Raw genomic sequence first — 21,637 nt, 5'->3', positions numbered from 1 at the left:
TCTCAAACTTCTTAAAATACCACATGATCATTTCCCTCACCAACTCTAAAATCTACGCTAGCACACATCACCCAAACCGTTAAGTTAAAACTGTTCTTCTTCCACACTTACAGCTCTTCACAGCCTGGGCCCACCCAACCTGTACATATTCAGTTCCCAGTAAGACCCCTGATACGGTTTGGCTCTGTGTCCCCACCCAAATCTCATCTCCAATTATAAACCCCACATGTCGAGGAAGCAGACAGGTAGGAGGAGATTGGATCATAGGGGCGATTTCCCCCATGCTATTCTCGTGATAGTGAGTTCTCATGAGAGCTGATTTTTTTATTTTTTTTTTTTGAGACAGAGTCTCACTCTGTTGCTCAGGCTGGAGTGCAGTGGCACAATCTTGGCTCACTGCAACCTCTGCTTCCCAGGCTCAAGTGATTCTTGTGCCTCAGCCTCCCGAGTAGCTGGGACTACAGGCACACAGCACCATGCCCAGCTAATTTTTGTATTTTTTTTTTTTTTAAGCAGAGGTGGGGTTGCCAGGCTGGTCGCAAACTCCTGGCCTCAAGTGATCTGCCTGCCTCGGCCTCCCAAAGTGCTGGGATTACAGACATGAGCCTCTGCGGCTGGCTGAGAGCCGATGGTTTTGAAGTGTGGTACTTCCTCACATAGACTTGCTCTCTCTCCTGTCGCCTTGTGAAGAAGGTACTTGCTTCTCCTTCACCTTCTGCCATGATCGTAAGTTTCCTGAGGCCTCCCCAGCCCTGCAGAACTGTGAGTCAATTAAACCTCTTTCCTTTATAAATTACCCAGTCTTGGGCAGTACTTTATAGTTGTGTGAAAATGGGACTAATACAGTCTCCTTCTCCAGGCCAAAAAGATTCCTGCTCTTACCTCAGGTTGTGCCCAGAATGCCTTCCCTGCCACCCCGTCTCAAGTCCACAATCCCTCAAGGACCTGGCGTGGGTCCATCCCTTGCCCTGGAAACCTTCCCACATGCACTGCACTGCTCTTCCTTTGACCTCTGAGAACACTTGCTGTCCACACCACTCATTTTGGCGCTTCATCACACACTGTCTTAACTTGTTCTTGATTTCACATGTTTGTCTACTCAGTGATTTTATAAGTAACTCAAGGAGATAAATCACATTTATTTTTCTTCTGTAGCCTTTGAAAGGAACATAACACAGTGCTGGGCATGTGCAAAATATCTAATACATTCTAGCTGTGGTGAACAGTTTATTTTTGGATGCAACCCAGTTCCTATTAAGTCATCTGTGCATTTCTTTTTTTTTTCTGGCATATTATACCTCCAATGCACAATAATTAATATATTTATTTTCTATGTACCACATTTAAATGACTAGTATTTCATGCAATTATCTATTTTTAACCCAATGAAGAGTGAGGAAATGCCGTTCTTGCATATATGCTTCCCATAACTACTTATTAATTCATCATGCCATTTCTCCTGAAGGGGGGCAGGAACACAGTACTGCTCTACAGATAGGAACACTCAGGACAAAAAAAAAAAAAAAAAAAAAGAGCTTATTAAGTATCTTGGCATGTAAGAAATAAAGTCTAGGAACTCACAAGTGTTTCCAACTTTTAGCCCAATGAGTCTGCCAAGCCCTCTGCTATAAAATCCAAGGACCACATCAGGGTGGAAATCCCTTAGAAGACAAGAGTGCAAGAAGTGTGAATGATGGTCTGAATTTATTGTCATGAGGAGAAAACACAGCCACTTCTATCATGCCTGTTGCTGCAAGTTCCCCATCTTTATGCTGCTTGACACTGACCCTTTATCAATCTTCAGAGATGTCTCAGCCCACACGTGTATTACAGACAGCAGGAGTGTGAAGACTTCTGTATTCACAACCAGCTCTAAAATCTGCACATTAGTAACAGTGTGGGTTTAACTATCAGGGATAAGCCACTGGGCAGCCTCTTTAAAACACAAAGGGAGGCTGGGCATGGTGGCTCACGCCTGTAATCCCAGCCCTTTGGGAGGCCGAGGCGGGCGGATCACAAGGTCAGGAGATTGAGACCATCTTGGCTAACACTGTGAAACCCGTCTCTAATAAAAATACAAAAAATTAGCCAGGCATAGTGGCAGGTAGTCCCAGCTACTCGGGAGGCTGAGGCAGGAGAACGGCGTGAACCCAGGAGGCGGAGCTTGCAGTGAGCTGAGACTGTACCACTGCACTCCAGCCTGGGCGACAGAGCCAGACTCCGTCTCAAAAAAAAAAAAAAAAAAAAAAACCCACAAAGGGAACAGGCAACTTATGATTCAGGTAATTGGAAGCACTTCTATGTTTTTCTCTGAGATATTCTGGATAATAAAACACATGATTCTTTGGCTTCATTTGAACTCCCATTTGTTGTTCATTTTATATAATTCTGGTAAGTTTTATACATTTATTAAACTGTACTTAAATAAGAGGATGCTACATGACAAAATACCTTCCCACAACAATTCTCTTTATGTTACAGCACCATGACTTAATATTAGCTTTTATGTAGCTTTAAGAAAGCCCTTTAGTCAGTCATGCAAAGAGCCCAATATGATGAATGTGATGACAGTCGCCTTCTCAGCATTACTCTTAAAAGTCCTCAGATCCCCTTTGGTATTCCTCTGCCTCCTCAGAGGAGAAGACCCACCTATATAACTGCATCCTCCATAGCCTTGGAATTGAAGATTCAGACCATACAAGATCGCCCATGGCCAACCCACCCCACTAGGATGACTGAGAGCCACTAAAAGGACTGCAGAGGTGTGTGAATTGTAGACCAGTTGTTTAAAAAATAAAAACAAACCAAAAAACCCCTTCAGTCTCAAATCCATCCAGAGGAAAGAAATCTGGTTATCACTCATTATTCTTAAACCATCTCCTCCAATATATAAAGTCAGCTAGAATTTTTTTTTTATTATTATACTTTAAGTTCTAGGGTACATGTGCATAACGTACAGGTTTGTTACATATGTATACAGGTGCCATGTTGGTGTGCTGCACCCATTAACTCGTCATTTACATTAGGTATATCTCCTAATGCTATCCCTCCCCACTCCCCCCACCCCACAACAGGTCCCGGTATGTGATGTTCCCCTTCCTGTGTCCAGGTGTTCTCATTGTTCAATTCCCACCTATGAGTGAGCATGCGGTGTTTGGTTTTCTGTCCTTGCAAAAGTTTGCTGAGAATGATGGTTTCCAGCTTCATCCATGTCCCTACAAAGGACATGAACTCACCATTTTTTATGGCTGCATAGTATTCCATAGTGTATATGTGCCACATTTTCTTAATCCAGTCTATTATTGATGGGCATTTGGGTTGGTTCCAAGTCTTTGCTATTGTGAATAGTGCCACAATAAACCTACGTATGCATGTGTCTTTATAGCAGCATGATTTATAGTCCTTTGGATATATACCCAGTAATGGGATGGCTGGGTCAAATGGTATTTCTAGTTCTAGATCCCTGAGGAATCGCCACACTGTCTTCCACAATGGTTGAACTAGTTTACAGTCCCACCAACAGTGTAAAAGTGTTCCTATTTCTCCACATCCTCTCCAGCACCTGTTGTTTCCTGACTTTTTAACAATCGCCATTCTAACTGGTGTGAGATGGTATCTCATTGTAGTTTTGATTTGCATTTCTCTGATGGCCAGTGATGATGAGCTTTTTTTCATGTATCTGTTGGCTGCATAAATGTCTTCTTTTGTGAAGTGTCTGTTCACATCCTTTGCCCACTATTTTGATGGGGTTGTTTGATTTTTTCTCATAAATTTGTTTAAGTTCTTTGTAGATTCTGGATATTAGCCCTTTGTCAGATGGGTAGATTGCAAAAATTTTCTCCCATTCTGTAGGTTGCCTGTTCACTCTGATGGTAGTTTCTTTTGCCGTACAGAAGCTCTTTAGTTTAATTAGATCCCATGTTGAGTAGATATTCCTGACAGCAGTTTTACTGAAAGAGGGGACAGACAGACCTCCTGTTGGTGGCAAAGCCAGCTCTGAGATATGCTGAACGGGTCATCAGCGAAAGGGGCTTCAGTTCCCTGAAAAAGCCATGCTATCCCCTGCACCCTTCCCTGCTTCTCATCCTCACTCTGCTACTGACCCTAGCTGAGTCCTCACCACAGCCGCCCTGTGCGCACATCCTCAGCACCCTGGCCTCCTGCTGCCACACACTTGACCACGCTATTTTTCACTGCTGATTTATTTCTATTTCCTGTTAGATCGCAAACTCCCTGAGGACAGGTGCCACGTCTTCTTCTCTCTGGCTACTTCTACGAGTTTATCTTTGATGTCCAGTTGTTAAGTGTGAATTTGTTAATATTCTCCCTACTTGGGAGTCAGTGTGCTTACTTAACCTGAAAAATGCCAGCCATTCTTTCTTTGAATATTACTTTCCCTCATTTTCTCTATTCTCTTTCTGCATATGCTATAAAGTCTTTTCATTCTGGCCACCACATCTTTTACTTGCTCTTTGATATTTTTCATGTCTTTTTGTCTCAGAGCTCAAAAACATAATTTCTTAAGTAGCCTCCATTTCAAATTCTAATTATCTTTAGCTGTATTTAATCTGCTCTGTTCTTTAACCTATACCTGGAGTTTTAATTTCAGGGACTATTTTTCAATTTTAGAAGTTGTTTTTAGTTCTTATACGAATCTAAATGATCATTTACCACATTATCCTCTCTTTTTTTAAGGTTCCAATTCCTTCTTTTTATCACCATAAACATTTTAAACATGGCTACTTTAATAGTTATTGCCGATTGGAGGAGTGCTGATTCTCCTGCTTGTATGTGCTTGCTCTCCACTCATGATGAGTTCCTGGTTTCCCACATATGTTTGTAATTTCTGAATGTGGGCCTATCTTACTGGAGCTATGTTTCATTTTCCTATATGCGTCTCATGAGCCTGTGGTTGTGGAAGTGTCTAAAGTAGTGTGCTTCCTTCTGCCAGACTCCTAAAGGTTTCTATGCTCCTGGTTTTATGTTTATTTCTTGGGTAGGGATTCGCAAATCACTCGGGTAGAATAAATCTGGACCTGAAACCCACAAATAGCACAGACCGGGGGTTTTGATTTCTCATGGGTGACTTTATTTTCCCTAACCTGTTTCCAGCCTGTTTCTTTGCTGCTTCACTGCTTATGTCTGGTGATTTCTAGTCTCCTTTTCATGGAAGAATAGTTCTTTGAAGCTCCAGGCTTTAGGTAAGGGGCTTGATTCCAGGTCTCAAGCCTTACATGCACACAGACCACAGTCTCTCATCCTTGGGTGAATCTGAGAACTCAGCACCCAATTCCTAGGACCTGCATCAAGACTGAAATCCTGGAGGACAAGCTCATGCTTACTGCTTTGGTTTAGGTTTCCATTTATCTCTGGCACAAAAGGATTTCCATTTTTTTTTCATGCACAGGAATTATAACAATGGGGCAGCAATGAGGATGGTGATATTTTATCCACCACTATATAGTTTTAAAGGGGAGGCATGCCATCCACACCAGTTTAGTACATGTTGCTGGAATCCTCCCACCTCAGATCTTTTTTTTGGCTGGCGGGGGTGGGGGGGGGTGAGGGGGGTGGGGGAGGAGACAGGGTCTCCCTCTTTCACCCAGGCTGGAGTGTAGTGGCTCCACCATAGCTTACTGCAGCCTCGACCTCCAGAGCTCAAATCATTCTCCCACCTCAGCCTCCTGAGTAGCTGGGACCTTGTGCACACAGCCACCACACCCCGGCTAATTCTACTTCAGATTTTGACTACTGCTATAAACACAGTACCAAGCACATAAAAGGTACCTGATAAGTGTATTTCAACCAATAAATCTCTCAGGTGTGATTCTCCCCACTCTGACCCAAAAGCATCTCCAGCTTCTCTGCCCCATCAGGTGACACAAGTTATCTCAACCACCTGAAGTGCCACCACCAGAGATTTCTAGTGCATCAAACATATTTTTAACACATGAAAATACCAGAAGGGGTAACAATCACATATGGCCTTATCATAACTCTAAAAGCATTTGCTTATCAGAAGTTTTTCTCTTGGAAACAGGTTTAATGTCAGTCACTAAAGGCTTAAGAGTTATACTAAGGTAAACAAGAGCAAGAGGAAAATTAATCATTTTGGACCTTGGGACATTGCTGAGGGATCCTGGTAGGTATACATGAAGACAGTATGAAGACTTAGGGGTAGAGGGAAAGAAGAAAGGGTCCAAAGTGTGGCAAGATGGTCTGGAGGGGTGTCGGGAAAATGTCTGATCTTCTGTGTATCTGTGCCTGTGCTCACCAGACTAGGGCCCAAATTCAGCCCGTGGCCTTGAAGACACCGTACATAACTCCTGGAATGGCTGCACTGTCAGGCTGACCACTTGCTGAGTAAAATTCAGTTGGAAGTTGAGAAGAGGTGCTCAAGGTCAGAAAGGGTATCAGAATCAAGTTGCATGATGAAATGTGCAACTCCAAAATAAAATGAGAGAGGGTTGGTAGCTTTTTTGCAGAGAATGGCACAGATATTCAAATATCTTATAGGTAGTAAAACATTTTAGGAAAAACATCAAAATTAGACATGTGTCTAACTCTGACACGATGCAAGAGACATGAAGCCCAAGAGACCTATAATAAGCTTTTATTTTCCTTTAGGTAACGACAATGAACACACAGAGCTGCAGGCATGTCTAAACATCTTACTCTTCCCCTTTAAGTTTCTTTAAAGAAAGGCCATCTCCCATTTCTCTTTACTTCAGAAGAAAGGGCCAACACTAAAGTAATACACACACATGACTCTAACCCCAGTTTTATGGGGAAGAGTCAACTAACGTTAGTAAGCACTTTCTATGTGCCAGGCACCAGGTGAGGTGCTGGGGATATAAGGAAAATAAAGTCCCTGCTTTCTGCTTCAAGGCACCTGCAGCCCTAGTAGAGGAACACATCTGGAACAGAACAGGGAAATGGGGCCTGGAATGATTTTGAAGAAGAGGCAACATATGAAATGGGTCTTCAAAAATGTAAAAAAGTTTGTTCAATAGTGTCCTAGGCAAAGAAAGCATGATCTGATAGGCAGAGAGGTGTGAGGAAAGGTGGACTATTTAAAGAATGGCAAACAGTGTTACTGGGGCATAAGAGGAGATAGAGGGGTATGTGTGTGTATTTGAAGGACATAAAAGGGGCAATTCCAGCTATGGAGTTTAGTCTCTTAGAAAATAGGAAGCTATTCAGGCAAAAGAGTAAATGATTGTCTCATGCTTTAGAAAGTCCTCTTGCAGCACTGCACAAGGTGATGGAAGCGGGTAAAGTGGACACAGGGATGCCATTTGGGAAGATCAAAAGGAACTTTAAAAAGACTAGTCACATTGAGAAGGCGAGAGAATCACAATGATTTCAGATTGGAGTTGGGGATACCCAGAGATCAGTATTTTTTTTTAACCACAATCCATGATAAGAAATACATTTTAACATCATGACCTGGCATACATGCTTATATGACATAACCTGGCATGACATGCCATATGCATACAAGTGTGACATGTGTGCACGTGTGTATAAATACACACATAATACAAAGGTTTCACTAATCAATAAGAAGCCTAATGTGTGATGATTTTGGTTCTATATCATTAAAAAAACTGGTAATCAAAACCCATTTATAGGTCAAAATATGTAGTTTTAAAAGTGCTCCATAGGCCAGTGGACATAGGTAGTGTTGCACTGAGGGCTGTGGCTATAGAAGACAGTGCTAGAGGCCAGAGGCACTGCCATGTTTATTATCCAAACATGGGGAAAAGAAAACAACGAGAGATGTTCCAAAATAGTGGATTTGTCCTACATAGATGTTTTCTTTGTATCCTATTGATTTTAAGGTTGTTGCTGACCTGAGGTATTTAATGTTATCTGTGTTACTTAAGTAATGATTTACCATTTGAAGGGACTTGCTGTTCTTTTATAGTCCTACAGGTTGATTGCACTGCATGGACTAATTAGGTATTCATGGGCATACATATATAGATCACAGCCAGGCTTTTAGCAAAGCTCTTTATCTGTGCTACTGATTCCTGCATGATATTTCTGGAGTCAATCTGTTGCTATGCTTAAAATTAAATGGAAGAGGCTGCTGTATCCAATGGTTACTTCATCTTATAAATTATTCTGTAAAATGCCTTAAGCCCTGGAGCATAGTTGTTTTAAAAAACATAAAAATCTAGTGTTAATTTTGGTCTTGATGACCCTGCCCTGCAGAGTTAGAGCTGTCCAGTCTGCTCCTGGGCAAAGCAAAAGTGAATGTTTTTAGCACTCAATGAATGTGTGTACAGGTTCTGTTCAATCATTCCCAACAGTAGTCCCCTGGGATTGACAAGGCCATTGACTAGTTAGGAGAATTCTAAGTACATACGCATATAGCTTTCTTTTTTTTCTTTTCTTTTTTTTTTTTTTTTTTTTTTGAGACAGAGTCTCACTCTACTGCTCAGGCTGGAGTGCAGTGGCGTGATCTCAGCTCACTGCAACCTCTCTGCCTCCCGAGTTCAAGCAATTCTCCTGCCTCAGCCTCCCAAGTAGCTGGGACTACAGGCGCCTGCTGCCACACATGGCTACCTTTTTCTTTTTTTGTATTTTAGTAGAGACGGGGTTTCACCGTGTTGCCCAGGCTGGTCGCAGACTCCTGAGCTCAGGCAATCAGCCCACCTTGGCCTCCCAAAGTGCTGGGATTACAGGCATGAGCCACCGTGCCTGGCCCATATAGAGCTTTCTTATCTCTGACAGTAATTTTCATTTTTTACGAAAATAATGGTTGTCATTCTACTCTCCCATATTAAAAACATGATATATTGCTGTATCATTTACAAAGCACTTTCACATATATTATTATTAACTGAGATGAGGTCTTGTTCTGTTGCCCAGGCTAGAGTGCAGTGGCAATGATCATAGCTCACTGAAGCATTGAACATCTGGCTTAAGCAATCCTTCTGCCTCAGTCTCCTGGGTAGCTGGGACTACAGGCATGCGCCACCATGCCTAGCTATTTTTTTTTTTTTTGCTAGAGATGGGATTTTGCTATATTGCCCAGGCTGATCTCAAAGGATCCTCCCATCTCAAAGGATCCTCCCAAAGCTCTGGCATTACAGGGGTGAGCTATCACATCTGGCCCACATTTATTGGGCACTTAACAATGTGCCAGGCAATGCGCTAACCACTTGATATGCATTATCTCACAGAATCTTCAGACCAAACCTATGACGTAAGTACTGTTCACAGTATAGATAAGAAAATTAAAGAAACTTGCCCAGGGCCACAAAGCCACTAAGGGGTGAACCATGATTCAAACTTAGGTTTGTCTGTCTTCAGAAGTTAACTTCCTAACCACTGAATCATATTTCATCTGTTCCACTAAATACATTTTTCTGGGGCTTAGCAATGCCAGTTTATTTACCTAAGATTATCAACAAACGAGTGGTAATACCGGGACTCAAACTCAAGCCATCAACACTAAGTCAGTGAGATCTTCATCACCTTACACTGCCCCACAATAACCCCAACAGTAACCCCGTCAGCTGTATTCACAGGCCAGACACAAGAGGGAAAAGGAGAGGGAAAAGGCTACTCAGGAGTCACAGGCATAGAATGCTGCTGGCGCATACGCCCGCTCTCTTTCCATTTAAAGTCAAAAGGAAAACAGAGGAAAGAATGCACAAGATGTGGCAAGAAAAAAACTGAAACCGTATTACATTACACTAATTTAAGGCAGCTGTATAACCTATATGTTAGGAGGCAGAGAGAGTTCAAATGACAGAAAAGAGGTAGTATATGGACTAAACAAGAATACGTGTTTAAATATTTAAAGAACTTCTGAATCTTGATATGTGAAAGTCAGTAATAAAAATGAAAATTGATGAAATAAAGTTACTATATCTTTCTTTCATAAGAGACTAGGATAAGAAAAGCACAAAAAAATTCTTAATATTGGAAGCTTTACAAAGCAATTTCTCAATGAGAGAAAAACTCCACACTAGCAGTTATAAAAGTGTACATTTAGAGCCAGGTACAGTGGCCTGTACCTATAATCCTGGCTACTTGGGAGAATGAGGCAAGATCACATGAGCCCAGTTCGAGTCCAGCCTGGGCAATACAGGAAGATCCTATCTCAAAAAAACAAAACAAAACAAAACAAAAACAAAACAACAAAAAAAACACCACATTTAATTTACATAAGACAGATTATAAAATCCAAATTGTGCACAGGTCTAGAAAAGAGATCAATAACCGGAATCAACTGCTTTTAAACAGTTAAAAATCCTTCTCTAAAAAGAATTATGAGTACCAAAACCTGCTGAAATCTAGCATGAACACTGAAATTAATGTTCAAAAAATAGGTTTTTTGTTTTTGTTTTTTTAAATGCTATTTTATTTTTGAGATGAAGTCTTGCTATGTTGCCCAAGCTGGTCTTGAACTCCTGAGCTCAAGTGATCTACCCACCTTGGCCTCTCAAAGTGCTGGGATTACAGGCATGAGCCACTGTGCCCAACTTAAAAAATAGGTTTTGAAAGCAAGCTATGATAAAGCAATTTATTACAATTTTCTCTTCTTCAACAAGCTATTATTTCAGCTCTAACTCTGGTCATATACTTGTTTTTGGATCTCTGCTTCTTTTTCTGGCAACATACTCAAGAATTTACATATTCACTAGGCTTTATGGAGCAGTAAATTCAGTATAATGTTTAAACAAATACTCCTAAAATATTTTTCAACAAATGTTTGTAAATGGATGTTGAAAGTAAGCCTTTAAAAAAAAAAAACAAAAAACAAAACACTGCCATAGACCAGAGCGCCAGTCTGAGAGGGAGTTTAAACAGAACACTACTTCAAAAGCAAAATTCATTATGATGAATGTGTCAAGTGAAATTAGAAATCCACTAATGCTAATTGGATACATTCTGAATGTATTAAACTTCTGAAGATATTTTTACGAACCCTTTGGAATTTCCTATTAACACCCACGCATGGCTGCACTTTGGATGTACCCACAATTTGACACAATATAGGTTATTACGCTTAATAACTTTCGATCTCTCAGGGTGATTGCATAAAGAAATGAGAAAAGCTACAGTGTAAAAACACTCCTTCTAAAAGGAAGGGAAAATGAAATATGAAAAAGCTTGAAGAGTAATGACAGAGTAAACATGGTTGTGTTTTTTCAAATAAAAGAATTACAGAGCCAGAGGGTCACCATGAACATCTAATACACAAAAATGAGAACTTGCCAGCCTATGGAAACATAAAATATTTCATGAATGGTTTTACAGATAAGTTCAAGGAGGGTTATCAATCAACAGATTGCATTTCCAGAGTGGTCAGTGAGTAAATCCAGGGCATTCAAACAAAGTGCCCAGCTGGTAAAACTGATGTCACTGAGGACAATCCCGTTAGTTCCCCTGTAGTCTCTTGGTACCTCTGTCAGAAGCAGCTCACTGGGCTTCATGGAAGGAAAGTGCAATAACCAACACCAATATTGTTAGAAATCAAAATGATAGCAGAGCAGAAAAAAAAAAAAACAACTCACAGTTTGGCATGTGTGAATATAAACAATAGGAGCGGACAGAAAAGGTGCCTTAATGCTATAGGCAGTTACTAAACACACATAAATACAGCCTGTGAAATTGCCAAAGCATGGGACGTCATTTTGGACAACTTAGATAGCGTTATACAATGAGGGCATTGTTCTTACAGGGGTCATTGATGCATGGACTCATGAAATGATAAATGACTACATGGTGTTCATAACTATAAAGAGAAATTATGATATTAAATAATTATGATATTATAGAGACAAAAGCAACTTCATAGCTTCATTCCAGGAGTATCCTGGTGAGGGGTGGCGTGTGACCACAAAGCAGGGGTGGGGTTAGGAACGTTTGGCCACACACGTGTACACTGGGCTGGCTTTCCCCAGCTTTGGATGGCCCTATCCTCATCTCTTAGCCCTCCCCATTGAGGGAGGTTATGATGACATCTGCTTCACTACTGAGTTTTTTTCCCACTTCACATAAATATACTTAGCCTGTTTAGCCTGTGTCTGATGTTTAGTCTTCACAGAGGAGATGCTCAAGGCCAAAGATAACATGCAATGCCTTTTGTTCCACCTCAAAAAAAAATACTTCTTGGCCAAGGAGGAAGGTAACAGGCCAAATTCTGATTTTCTTAATGCGATGAGGACTTTCCCTATTGCACAAGATACAAAATGTTTCTAATACAAAATGTCTATTTTTGCACATCTGCCCAATAACAGCTCAATTAAAAACAGGCCCATCAGATTGACAGTTTCCTTAACTGCTTAGTTCCTGTTGCACTGCAGATAGCAGAAAAGCACTTAATAGCAGCCACTAGGCAATTTTCCAGTAAGACTTGTTAATCTCTATACAGTCATCCTCATACAGCCATCAAAGTGAACTTAATGACAAATCAGTTAAAATAAATTACTTTTAGGAACTTGCTTAAGCATCAGATAAAAAACAAACCACATGTGACACCTCTTCGGTCCTCACCATGACGGCATATAATTGTCACCATCTGTGCTGTTTATTCCATTTGCCCAGCCTGTCTGCTAACCCACCACCCCCAGAGCAGCTCCTTGCCCTTCTGTGTCCTATTCTGGGCCCCAGGAGGCTGACCTCTATGCACCACAAGGCTGTGTCTGCATCAGCTGTGCCCCTGCTCTCTGGCTTTCAGCCGGGCTCAGCCAATGAGAGGCACCAGAAAGAGATCAGAGAATGGGAGGAGGGATGGCAGGAAGTCACCCCCTCCTCACTGCTCCTGCAGCCAGGCCGCCCCTCATCCTGGCTCAGGCTCTCCAGGGCTCTGATGTCACGCACCCTCCCCTTACTCTGTCAGGCCCAGGTGTGCTTCTAGCTTCCAGCTGCTGCTAGGCCCCAGGTGCCTCACTAGCTCTAGCTGGTTCCCATAATCCTGCCCACATCTCCAGAAACAATCCCTTAACTAGTCTCTCTTCAGTCTAAACACCTGTTGTCAGCAGCCAGCGGCTCCACACTGGGATCACTTACATGGACTGTGTGGACAAGGTCGGCCACCAGGCACTGCTTCAACTTCTCGTCACTGCCGGTCCCATGAAGCACAAGATCAGGCATGTATGTGGGGCAGTAGCCCGCCAGAAGTGAGCGGCCAAAGTTCCTTACATTCTGGGTGCTGATGCTCTGAGACCTAAAACAACATGTGGCCCATTAAAATGCACAGCTGAAAATGTACTTTTTTCTTTCATTATAATTGGTACAAGCACTCCAATGATACAGGCAAATAAAATAGATTCAGGGTGGTCCATGTCACCAACCCTCAAGTAAGTGGATCACAGGTGGGAGAAAAGGGAGTTTTTTAAAGTGGAAGGCTGGAAGAAAAAAAAAACTATATCCATGGCTAGTTATGAGTTTGTTTTTGTACCTCATATTGGACATCCACCAGGCAGTCTGTGTCAAAATACTGACCAAAGAAAATGTTTCAGGAAGGGCTCTTGCCAAAAGCCTGGCTTTAGGAATCTGACATATCTGCACAGAGTGGTGCCCACGACAGTGCGGAAGAACAGAAGAAATTTCTAATTACTGCTTTCAGTCATCACAGACCAAATAATCAACCTGATGGAGTGTTAAGAAAGAGGTGTTGTTTCCCAACCACCTCACGCTGCTCTGATCGGCAGGGGAGAGGCCACACGGCGAGTGTAATCCACCACCTCTGAAGCAAGGCATCTGCTGCCAGCCACGGACCTTCTCTGCAGTTGACAGAAAATTAAACTCCCTATTCCCCCTCCCCCATCTCCACCACATCCTTTAGCTCCCCCAGAGGGTCACGACAGCTGCAAAGACAACCACTGGCCACCTGCCCCAGTGAGCTCAGTGGTGCTAAGCCGGTGACCATCCTTGGAAGAAGGACAGGTGGGAAACCGTTTGTACAGAATTAATAATACTTCTAGTACTTTGTGGAAAAAAAGATACTGTGTGTAAAGCAGACAACAGTAGTAGCTAACAAGATCACAGGTGTCAGGCCAGGAAAGTGGGATTTGAACCCGGTTCCCTCTACTTCCCAGCCTGCTGGAGTTACCTTGGCAGAGGCAGCTCCACTTCCAAGGACCCTCCAGTCCTGTCACCAATGTGACCCAGATCTAGCATGGCTGAAGCACAGGCTTCGTCGTCACTGTCTCCCAGGGCGCTATCCGAGCTTTCATTTCGGGGAATGTCTCCTTCAGTCCTGAAGTTGGCCTTCTTGTTGTCATCCCCACAGGGGATATTCGCACCAGCCACGAGCTGGACACACCTGGGGGCAACAGGCTCCAGCACAGGTCCTTCCGCAGCCTTCACATACAAACCTCTAGCCGCCTCCAGCCTCCTCCCTCCCGTTCCTGCTGCACTGTGGGAGGCTGCGCCCAAGTCAGCAGCGTGGCTGAGCTGCCCGGCAGCATCTGCTGCTGTGTCGTTTCTGCTGCCTCTGTCCTCTGCAAAACCCTTGTCAGACTCGCCTTCATCCCCCTCTGAAGGCCGATTCTGAGGACAGCAGACATTCTCCTGAAAGCCAGGTTTGAAAGGGCTCCTAGAAACCTGTGGGTCCTGAGCCGCATCAGCGGCCTCCCTGGCCTCCAAGGAGGGGCCACAGGCCTTCACCCGTTCCTCCATTTTTTTCATGCGGCTTTCAAAGTCAGCCTCTGGAGATGCAAAGCTTCCAATCTGGAAAGTGACCTTTTCTAAGGAAGGTTTCTCCCGGAGATATCTGTCAGGGCAAGGCCAGGCCACTGACCGGTCTGGCAGTCTCGTAGTCATCTCCACTTTCAACAGCTCACAGACAGCTTGCTGGTCCATCTTCATTCCTGCCCCCAAAACTTCACAGCTGGAAAGCCTTGAAGAGCCATCTTGCGGTGCCTCTTTATTTTTCTCATCCCCACAAAATGCATTCTGAGGTTTCCAGGAAGCGTCTGATGCTGGCCCCTGGCACCCTGCGCTGCAAGCCTCAGAACCCTGCTCTGGCCTCCTGTTAGCTTCTTTGTCAGGTTTAAGACCCAGGTCTCTACTGTCAGTGCCCTCTGGGCTCTCAGGAAACCCTGCCAGCCAGGGGTTCTGTCTCTCAGCTGCTGTTGGTGGTAGGATGGGGGGTACAAGAGCGGGCTCATTCCTCACCGTAACGACCACATACTCAGACTCCTCCACCTCTCCTTTCTCCAAGGCTGTTATGATCTTGCTCCCATTTAAAACTTGGTCACCTTCACCATGATTGCCACTCCAGGTCAGCTGGTTCTCTTGTAGCTCAGAGCAACGGAGAAAGTAGGTCAGGACATAAAGTATGCGCTGGACTAAGTCCTTCTGCTTCCCTACCACTACGGTGCGAGTCAGTCTCACTGGAGAGCCTATGGCTCCGTAAAGATCACCTAGAGAGCAAAGGTGGACACAAAGGCAGTGGTCTCTGGGGTTAGCATGTCACAGATATATCAGTCTTTACAAAAGCAAAATAGATAACTTACATTCCCAATCTGGAGTCCCTGCTTCAGACTCCTGATTTCTACTTTCTAGTAAGGACCACGTTTTAGTTTTGCTACTGTACGCGAGTCAGCCTGGACACAGGCTGTGGCCCACCACCCCTGATGTGTGGGAGTTGTGCTGCTGTGCACACAGCCCCTCCCAGTGCCTGCTGGGTCTTCCCTGCAGCTCAATGGGTCAGCCAATGAGATGGCCCAAAGAAGGCTAAAGCCAGAGCTCTGAATATGTGACCAGATCTAATACTACATCTTGGAAACTAGAATAATAAGAATTTGTTGGAAGAATCCCAGGACATTGGGCCTTGGGATAAAATCCAAATTCAGGAATTTCTCAACAGAAGTGCAGTGAATTAATTCAAAATGCTTAATGAGGTGGTCTACATAGAATTATCTTAATACGCATACACACACCAAGTAGAATCAGCTTGATTAACAAGAAGAAAATCACTTAGTCATGAATGAGTCTGAAGGTTTTATTTCATTTCGCTTGAAAATTCAACTGGGCCAGGCGCAGTGGCTTATGCCTGTAATATCAGCACTTTGGGAGGCTGAGGCAGGCAATCACCTGAGGTCAAGAGTTTGAGAGCAGCCTGGCCAACATGGCAAAACCCCGTCTCTACCCAAAATACAAAAATTAGGCGAGCGTGGTGGTGTGCACCTGTAGTCCCAGCTACTCGAGAGGTCGAGGCAGGAGAATTGCTTGAACCTGGAAGCCAGAGGTTGCAGTGAGCCGAGATGGCACCACAGCACTCCAGCCTGGGCGACAGCATGAGACTCTGTCTCGGAAAAAAAAAGAAAATTCAACTGGAAAAAAATATGTCCCATTAGTTATATCCTGACAAGTTGATTAAAAACTGACTAATGTACCGTGAGCTCTACAGTCAGCTTAAGGAGGAGACAATAAGGGCAAATGTGTCATCCAACCACCCAGCAATAAGCTTTTCATCAAAAGTACTTAAGTGCCTAACTATTAACACTACTGCATTTGATAATTTGATTATTACATTTTATGATAAGTTATACATTTGATAAGAAGATGGAAAATTATAATAAAGAACCTATGTTTACTAACTGGACAGGCACTGTGTTAAGACCCTAAAGATGTATCTCAGCTGGGTGTGGTGGCTCATGCCTGTAATCTCAGCCCTTTGGGAGGCTGAGGCGGATGGATCACCTGAGGTCAGGAGTTCGAGACCAGCCTGAAACCCCGTCTCTGCCAAAAATACAAAAAATTAGCCAGGCGTGGTGGCGGGCACCTGTAATCCCAGCTACTAGGAAGGCTGAGGCAGGAGAATAACTTGAATCCGGAAGGCAGAGGTTGCAGCGAGCCAAGGTGTCGCCACTGCACTCCAGCCTGGGCTACAAGAGCAAAACTCCATCTCATAAAAAAGATGTATCTCATTGTATCTTTGTATAACCAAACTGGAGTTAGAAATCCATTAAAGAATAATAAGAGGGCTGGGCACGGTGGCTCACACCTGTAATCCCAGCACTTTGGGAGGCCAAGGTGGGCGGATCACTTGAGGTCAGGAGTTCGAGACCAGCCTGGCCAACAAGGTGAAACCCCGTCTCTACCCAAAATACAAAAATTAGCCAGGCGTGGTGGCAGACACCTGTAACCCAGCTCCTCGGGAGGCTGAGGCGGGAGAATCGCTTGAGCCCGGGAGGCAGAGGCTGCAGTGAGCCGAGATCACGCCACCACACTCCAGCCTGGGCAACAGAGCAAGACTCTGTCTCAAAAAAGAAAAAAAAAAAAAAAAAAGAATAACCAGAATGTTGGAACAAATCAAAAGCTGAAAAGATACTAAATAAAGGAGAACTGATACATGGTAATCAGTACAAATCAGAATGTAGGAAGTTAGAACCCCTCTGAGGAATGCATCTAGAGAGGAGGGAAAGCAGTTATAAGGGCATATACTAGATAAAACTAATTAAAATAGATGAGCATGGAAAAAAAGTTACGAGAACCATCGGAAAGTACCTCCCCCTGGGACCCATTAAGAAATACCTCCTTCTGCAAGTATTCCCTCGTGTACGGTTCCTAAGAACATTCAAAGGGCAAGACAGAAATAATAATAAACAATCCTCTCTATAAAATAACTAGATTATAGGCTGATAGAGCTTTAACTGAGAGGCCTTTGCAAGTGACTGAGAAATCAGCCTAGAATTCAAGAGAGTAACTCAGAATTGTAGGCTGAAGCTAGGACTTTTGTTTGAGAAAACCTTTCTAAGAGCTCATTGCTGTTAACACTTTGATTACATCTGCCTATTGCTGCAGGATATCAACAGTCATTTCAGGAATTCATGAAGTATTTTTTGTTAAATCAGTTTCAATATTAATAAAGAAGAAGCATTACTTATCCAAAATCTGGTATAACAAACTACAGGGGAAAGACCACTTAGAATATTCTTTTTTAGCAATGCATTTGAGTATTGTATATTTTAATAACTAAGGAATAAATGGAAATGGTAAAACATGGAAGGTTATTAAACATACAATTTATAATCATTTAAACTATATAAAATAATGAGTGCAATGTGAGTGGAAACAGTGCTATTACATTATAGCCAAACTTCATAAAATAAAGCATTTTTAAAACAATAGACCCATAATATTAAATATTTACTGGAAGTTCAATTTTTTTTGAGTCTTGGATAATTGAAGCTAATTTTTAGAGTAGATTTGTTTTCATGAAATAATTTTTTAAAACGTAGAAATTGCACAACAATGTGAATGTACTTAACATGACTGAACTGTACACTTAGAAATAGTTAAGATAATAAACGTTGTTATATGCTTTTTACCTCAATTAGAAATAAAAATTTAAAAGAGAGGCAAATGGGGAAAAAGCAGAAGAAAAAGTGAAGGAGTCAAGAGTGCTTCCAAGTGAAATAGGCCAAAGACAGAGTGCATGGAAGCAGGAAAGGTGCTGGATGAAGTAGGAGGAGAGGTCACAGGAAAGGAGGACACAGAAAGCAACGGTGGCCAACAGGGACACAGAGTGGAGACTCAGGGAGGGAGAGACAGAGAGAGCAGAGGAACAGACAGAAGAAACTAGGCAGAAGGAGGGAAGAACAGAGAGAAGGGAAAGCAGAAAGAAAAAAGATGGGATGTTAGAGAGGTGCAAAATGATAGAGAACTGGGGTGAAGCCAAAAGAGGATGGAGAAGGAGAGGAGGTAACAGCCAGGAGGATAAACATGTAGAGAAAAAGAAAACAAAGAGGGAGGAAGAGGGAGAAGAAAGGAAAGAACTGTTGAGGGGAACAATAGTGAAAAGTTGGAAACTAGAAAGAGGAGAGAAAAGAATGAGGTGGAGAAGCTGAGAGAATTTAGAAGCCCTGTAAAGGAAGCATGGTGAAAGAAAGGGGGTTAGAGAGGTAGGGGACTATATAGACAGAAACAAAAATAAACCAGGAGAAGCTGAGAGAGAACAAAAATAAGGAGACAAGAAGAGAGTTTAGTATCTTAAAGGCACACTTATTCCTGATCACATTCTAATAACGTCTGTGTTGTAGAATTCCCCTTTCAACAGTGTTTCCTTATACCCTATACAGTTTAACTTATTGCATCTTTATTATCATTATTTCAAATGTTTTCTAATTTCTTTTGTGCAATTTGTTTGGCTTGTGGGTTATTTAAATATGGTTGTCAGCTGGGTACGGTGGCTGACACCTGTAATCCCAGCATTTTGGGAGGCAGAGGCAGTTGGATCACTTGAGCCCAGTTCAAGACCAGCAACCAGCCTGCAAAACATGGCAAAACTCTGCCTTTACAAAAAATGCAAAAAGTAGCTGGGGATGGTGATGCACATCTGTAGTCCCAACCACCAGGGAGGCTGAGGTGGGAGGATCACTTGAGCCTGGGTGGTTGGGGCTGTGGTGAGCCTTTATTGTACCACTGCACTCCTGCCTGGGTGACAGAGTGAGACTCTGTCTCAAAAACAACAACAAAAATACATGGTTTGATTTCTGACAAAGTGAGAATTTTTAAAAAATTGATTTGTAGCCTAATTCCACTGCGTTTTGAAAAATACAATGTAAACTTCTGAGAAAAAAATTTCACACATTTTAACTTATATTAAATCAGTGGTCCAAATCTCTTTTGGGTAGAAAAGCTCCTTTTCATTTCCACAAACCCTTAAAATCATTAGGTCAAAAAGAGACCTATATGGAACTACTTCAGTCAGTGGTGTAGACAGTGGCATTCAAACTTTGTATACCTATGCCAAGAAAGAAATACATTTTATACTGCAACCTCAATGCACCTTTTGAAACAGACATTTTACAAAATACACATGTAAATCACTGATATTTTCTATTCTATTATACCAATTAAATGCTTTTTAATTAAACCCACTAAATTGCTTTCACAGCCCACTAATGGGTGGCGATCACACTGTACACAGGGAAGTGGCTGGGCAGAAGCAAGGATCACCGAGCTCCTGAGCAGCAAGCCCGTGAAAGTGGCATCCAGCTTCCCTCCTCCTCCCTGGTAGTGCTGAGCAGCCATGGAGGGGGAACACACAGTGGCGCCTGTCCTGGAAAGCTCTCAGAGAAGTCTTTGGAATGATTCCAGATAGTCTTCTCTATACTTGGGAACCTGGATTGAAATTCTATCTGCATCATTGTGTATTCCCAGCAGTTTCTATTTTCATGTTTACTGTGACTTGCTAAATACTGAATGAAAACAATAAAATGCGAAGCAAGTGCTTCTACCTGTCAAATTATTGAAGCCCCCCGACTTCTTTGTAATAATGGAAACTCGGCCATCACTTACACTTGGCTTTACAAAGAGCTATCACAGGCCTTCGCCAACCAGGGCCTCGTCCCCTCCTTACACTCCTCTTGTCAATAGCCAGACCCCTGATGGATTGTTTGGTGGAAGGGAGGACTGAAGACTTTCAACAATACACGACCTCCCCTGAAAGATGAGGATTGTGAACCCACAGGAAAAAACTCTTCCTTGTTATGCTGAACACAGGGAATTAATGGCTTTCAGTTACGTTTCAAATAAGCAGCACACCTAATTATGAATACATTTATCTAACTAAATGCACACTACTTAATTAGCATTGTTTTAAAATGGGTGACCCAGCAGCATGGAATACAATGTTTCCTTAATATCCAGCCCCCTTTCCTTCTCCACTTAATGAGACTACGTTTTTTTCAACACTATTATTGTTCCATAACAAAAACAACTATGTTCTGTCTTCCCCAGGAAAAACTTCCTGTATGACCAAGAATGAATTACGCATGTTCTGAGTAATGATCCAATCTGGGCAATTAGCATATCCATCACCCCAAACTTTTATCATTTCTTTGTGTTGGGAACATTTGAAATCTCTCTTCTAGCTTTCTCTGAAAATAAGCTATTCTTAACTATCATAATCCGGTGCTAAAGAACACTAGAACTTATTCCTCCTATCCAGTTGTAATTTTGTATTTGTTAACTAGCCTCTCCATATCTCCCCCTTCCTTAAGTCCATTTAAATATCCATAAATTCTTTAATTGATTTAGAAGACGCCTTTTACCCCCTAACCATGAGGGGGCTTGTATTTGCTTATACATCTCACGACCAAGAGCACAAGGACAAGACAACATCTGTATTGTTACAAAATGAGGCTGAGAGTAATAAGGGTAGGGATGAGAATCTAATGACTATGTGTAAAACCAGTGCTTGGCTCACAGTGTCAGCTTTCATTATTGTTATTATAGCATGCTGCTTTCCAGGATGAGGTGCTTTTCTGTGGATATTTTTGATTGTTACAACTTTGGGCGGGAGGTGGGAGGGGCAGTTCTACTGGCATCTAGTAAATGGAGGCCAAGGATGCCACTCAATATCCGTTAATGTGTAAGACAGCTCTTCCCACACCCCACAACAACTCAACCAACAAAGAATTACCTGGTCAACAGTGCTGAGGTTAAGAAATCCTGCTCTAGGGTGAACAGCCACTGTGGAATGGGAGAACACAGTTGGCTTACACTGCTTTAAGAGTGTAGCACAAAGCTGCCAGTAGGGGAAAAAAGAGAGGAAGGTGGTGGCCCTACAATTAGAATCCAGGGACCAACTTCCTATTTCTCATCTGCCCAAAGACAACCTATGAATTACTGGGTGAGAGAGCCGGTATAAACT

The 21,637-nt window shown here is 42.6% G+C and overlaps 1 protein-coding gene across 5 annotated transcripts in view; it reads right to left on the bottom strand.

The window, feature by feature from the left end:
* FNIP2 (folliculin interacting protein 2) overlaps window positions 1–21,637 on the bottom strand; it is a 135,932-nt gene that overhangs the window by 20,419 nt on the left and 93,876 nt on the right. For all 5 annotated transcript variants that reach the window (XM_012508242.2, XM_003257911.3, XM_030816274.1 and 2 more), the window contains 2 exons: window positions 14,081–15,395; window positions 13,036–13,192 (listed from right to left, as the gene is read on the bottom strand). In XM_012508242.2, coding sequence (XP_012363696.2) covers window positions 13,036–13,192; window positions 14,081–15,395 — 1,472 coding nt within the window. The remainder of the gene's footprint in view (window positions 1–13,035; window positions 13,193–14,080; window positions 15,396–21,637) is intronic.

Source organism: Nomascus leucogenys, chromosome 7b, assembly GCF_006542625.1.
Source record: "Nomascus leucogenys isolate Asia chromosome 7b, Asia_NLE_v1, whole genome shotgun sequence".
Taxonomy (NCBI): domain Eukaryota; kingdom Metazoa; phylum Chordata; class Mammalia; order Primates; family Hylobatidae; genus Nomascus; species Nomascus leucogenys.
Note: the sequence above shows the minus strand (reverse complement) of the source record. Positions and strands in the feature narration are given on the sequence as shown.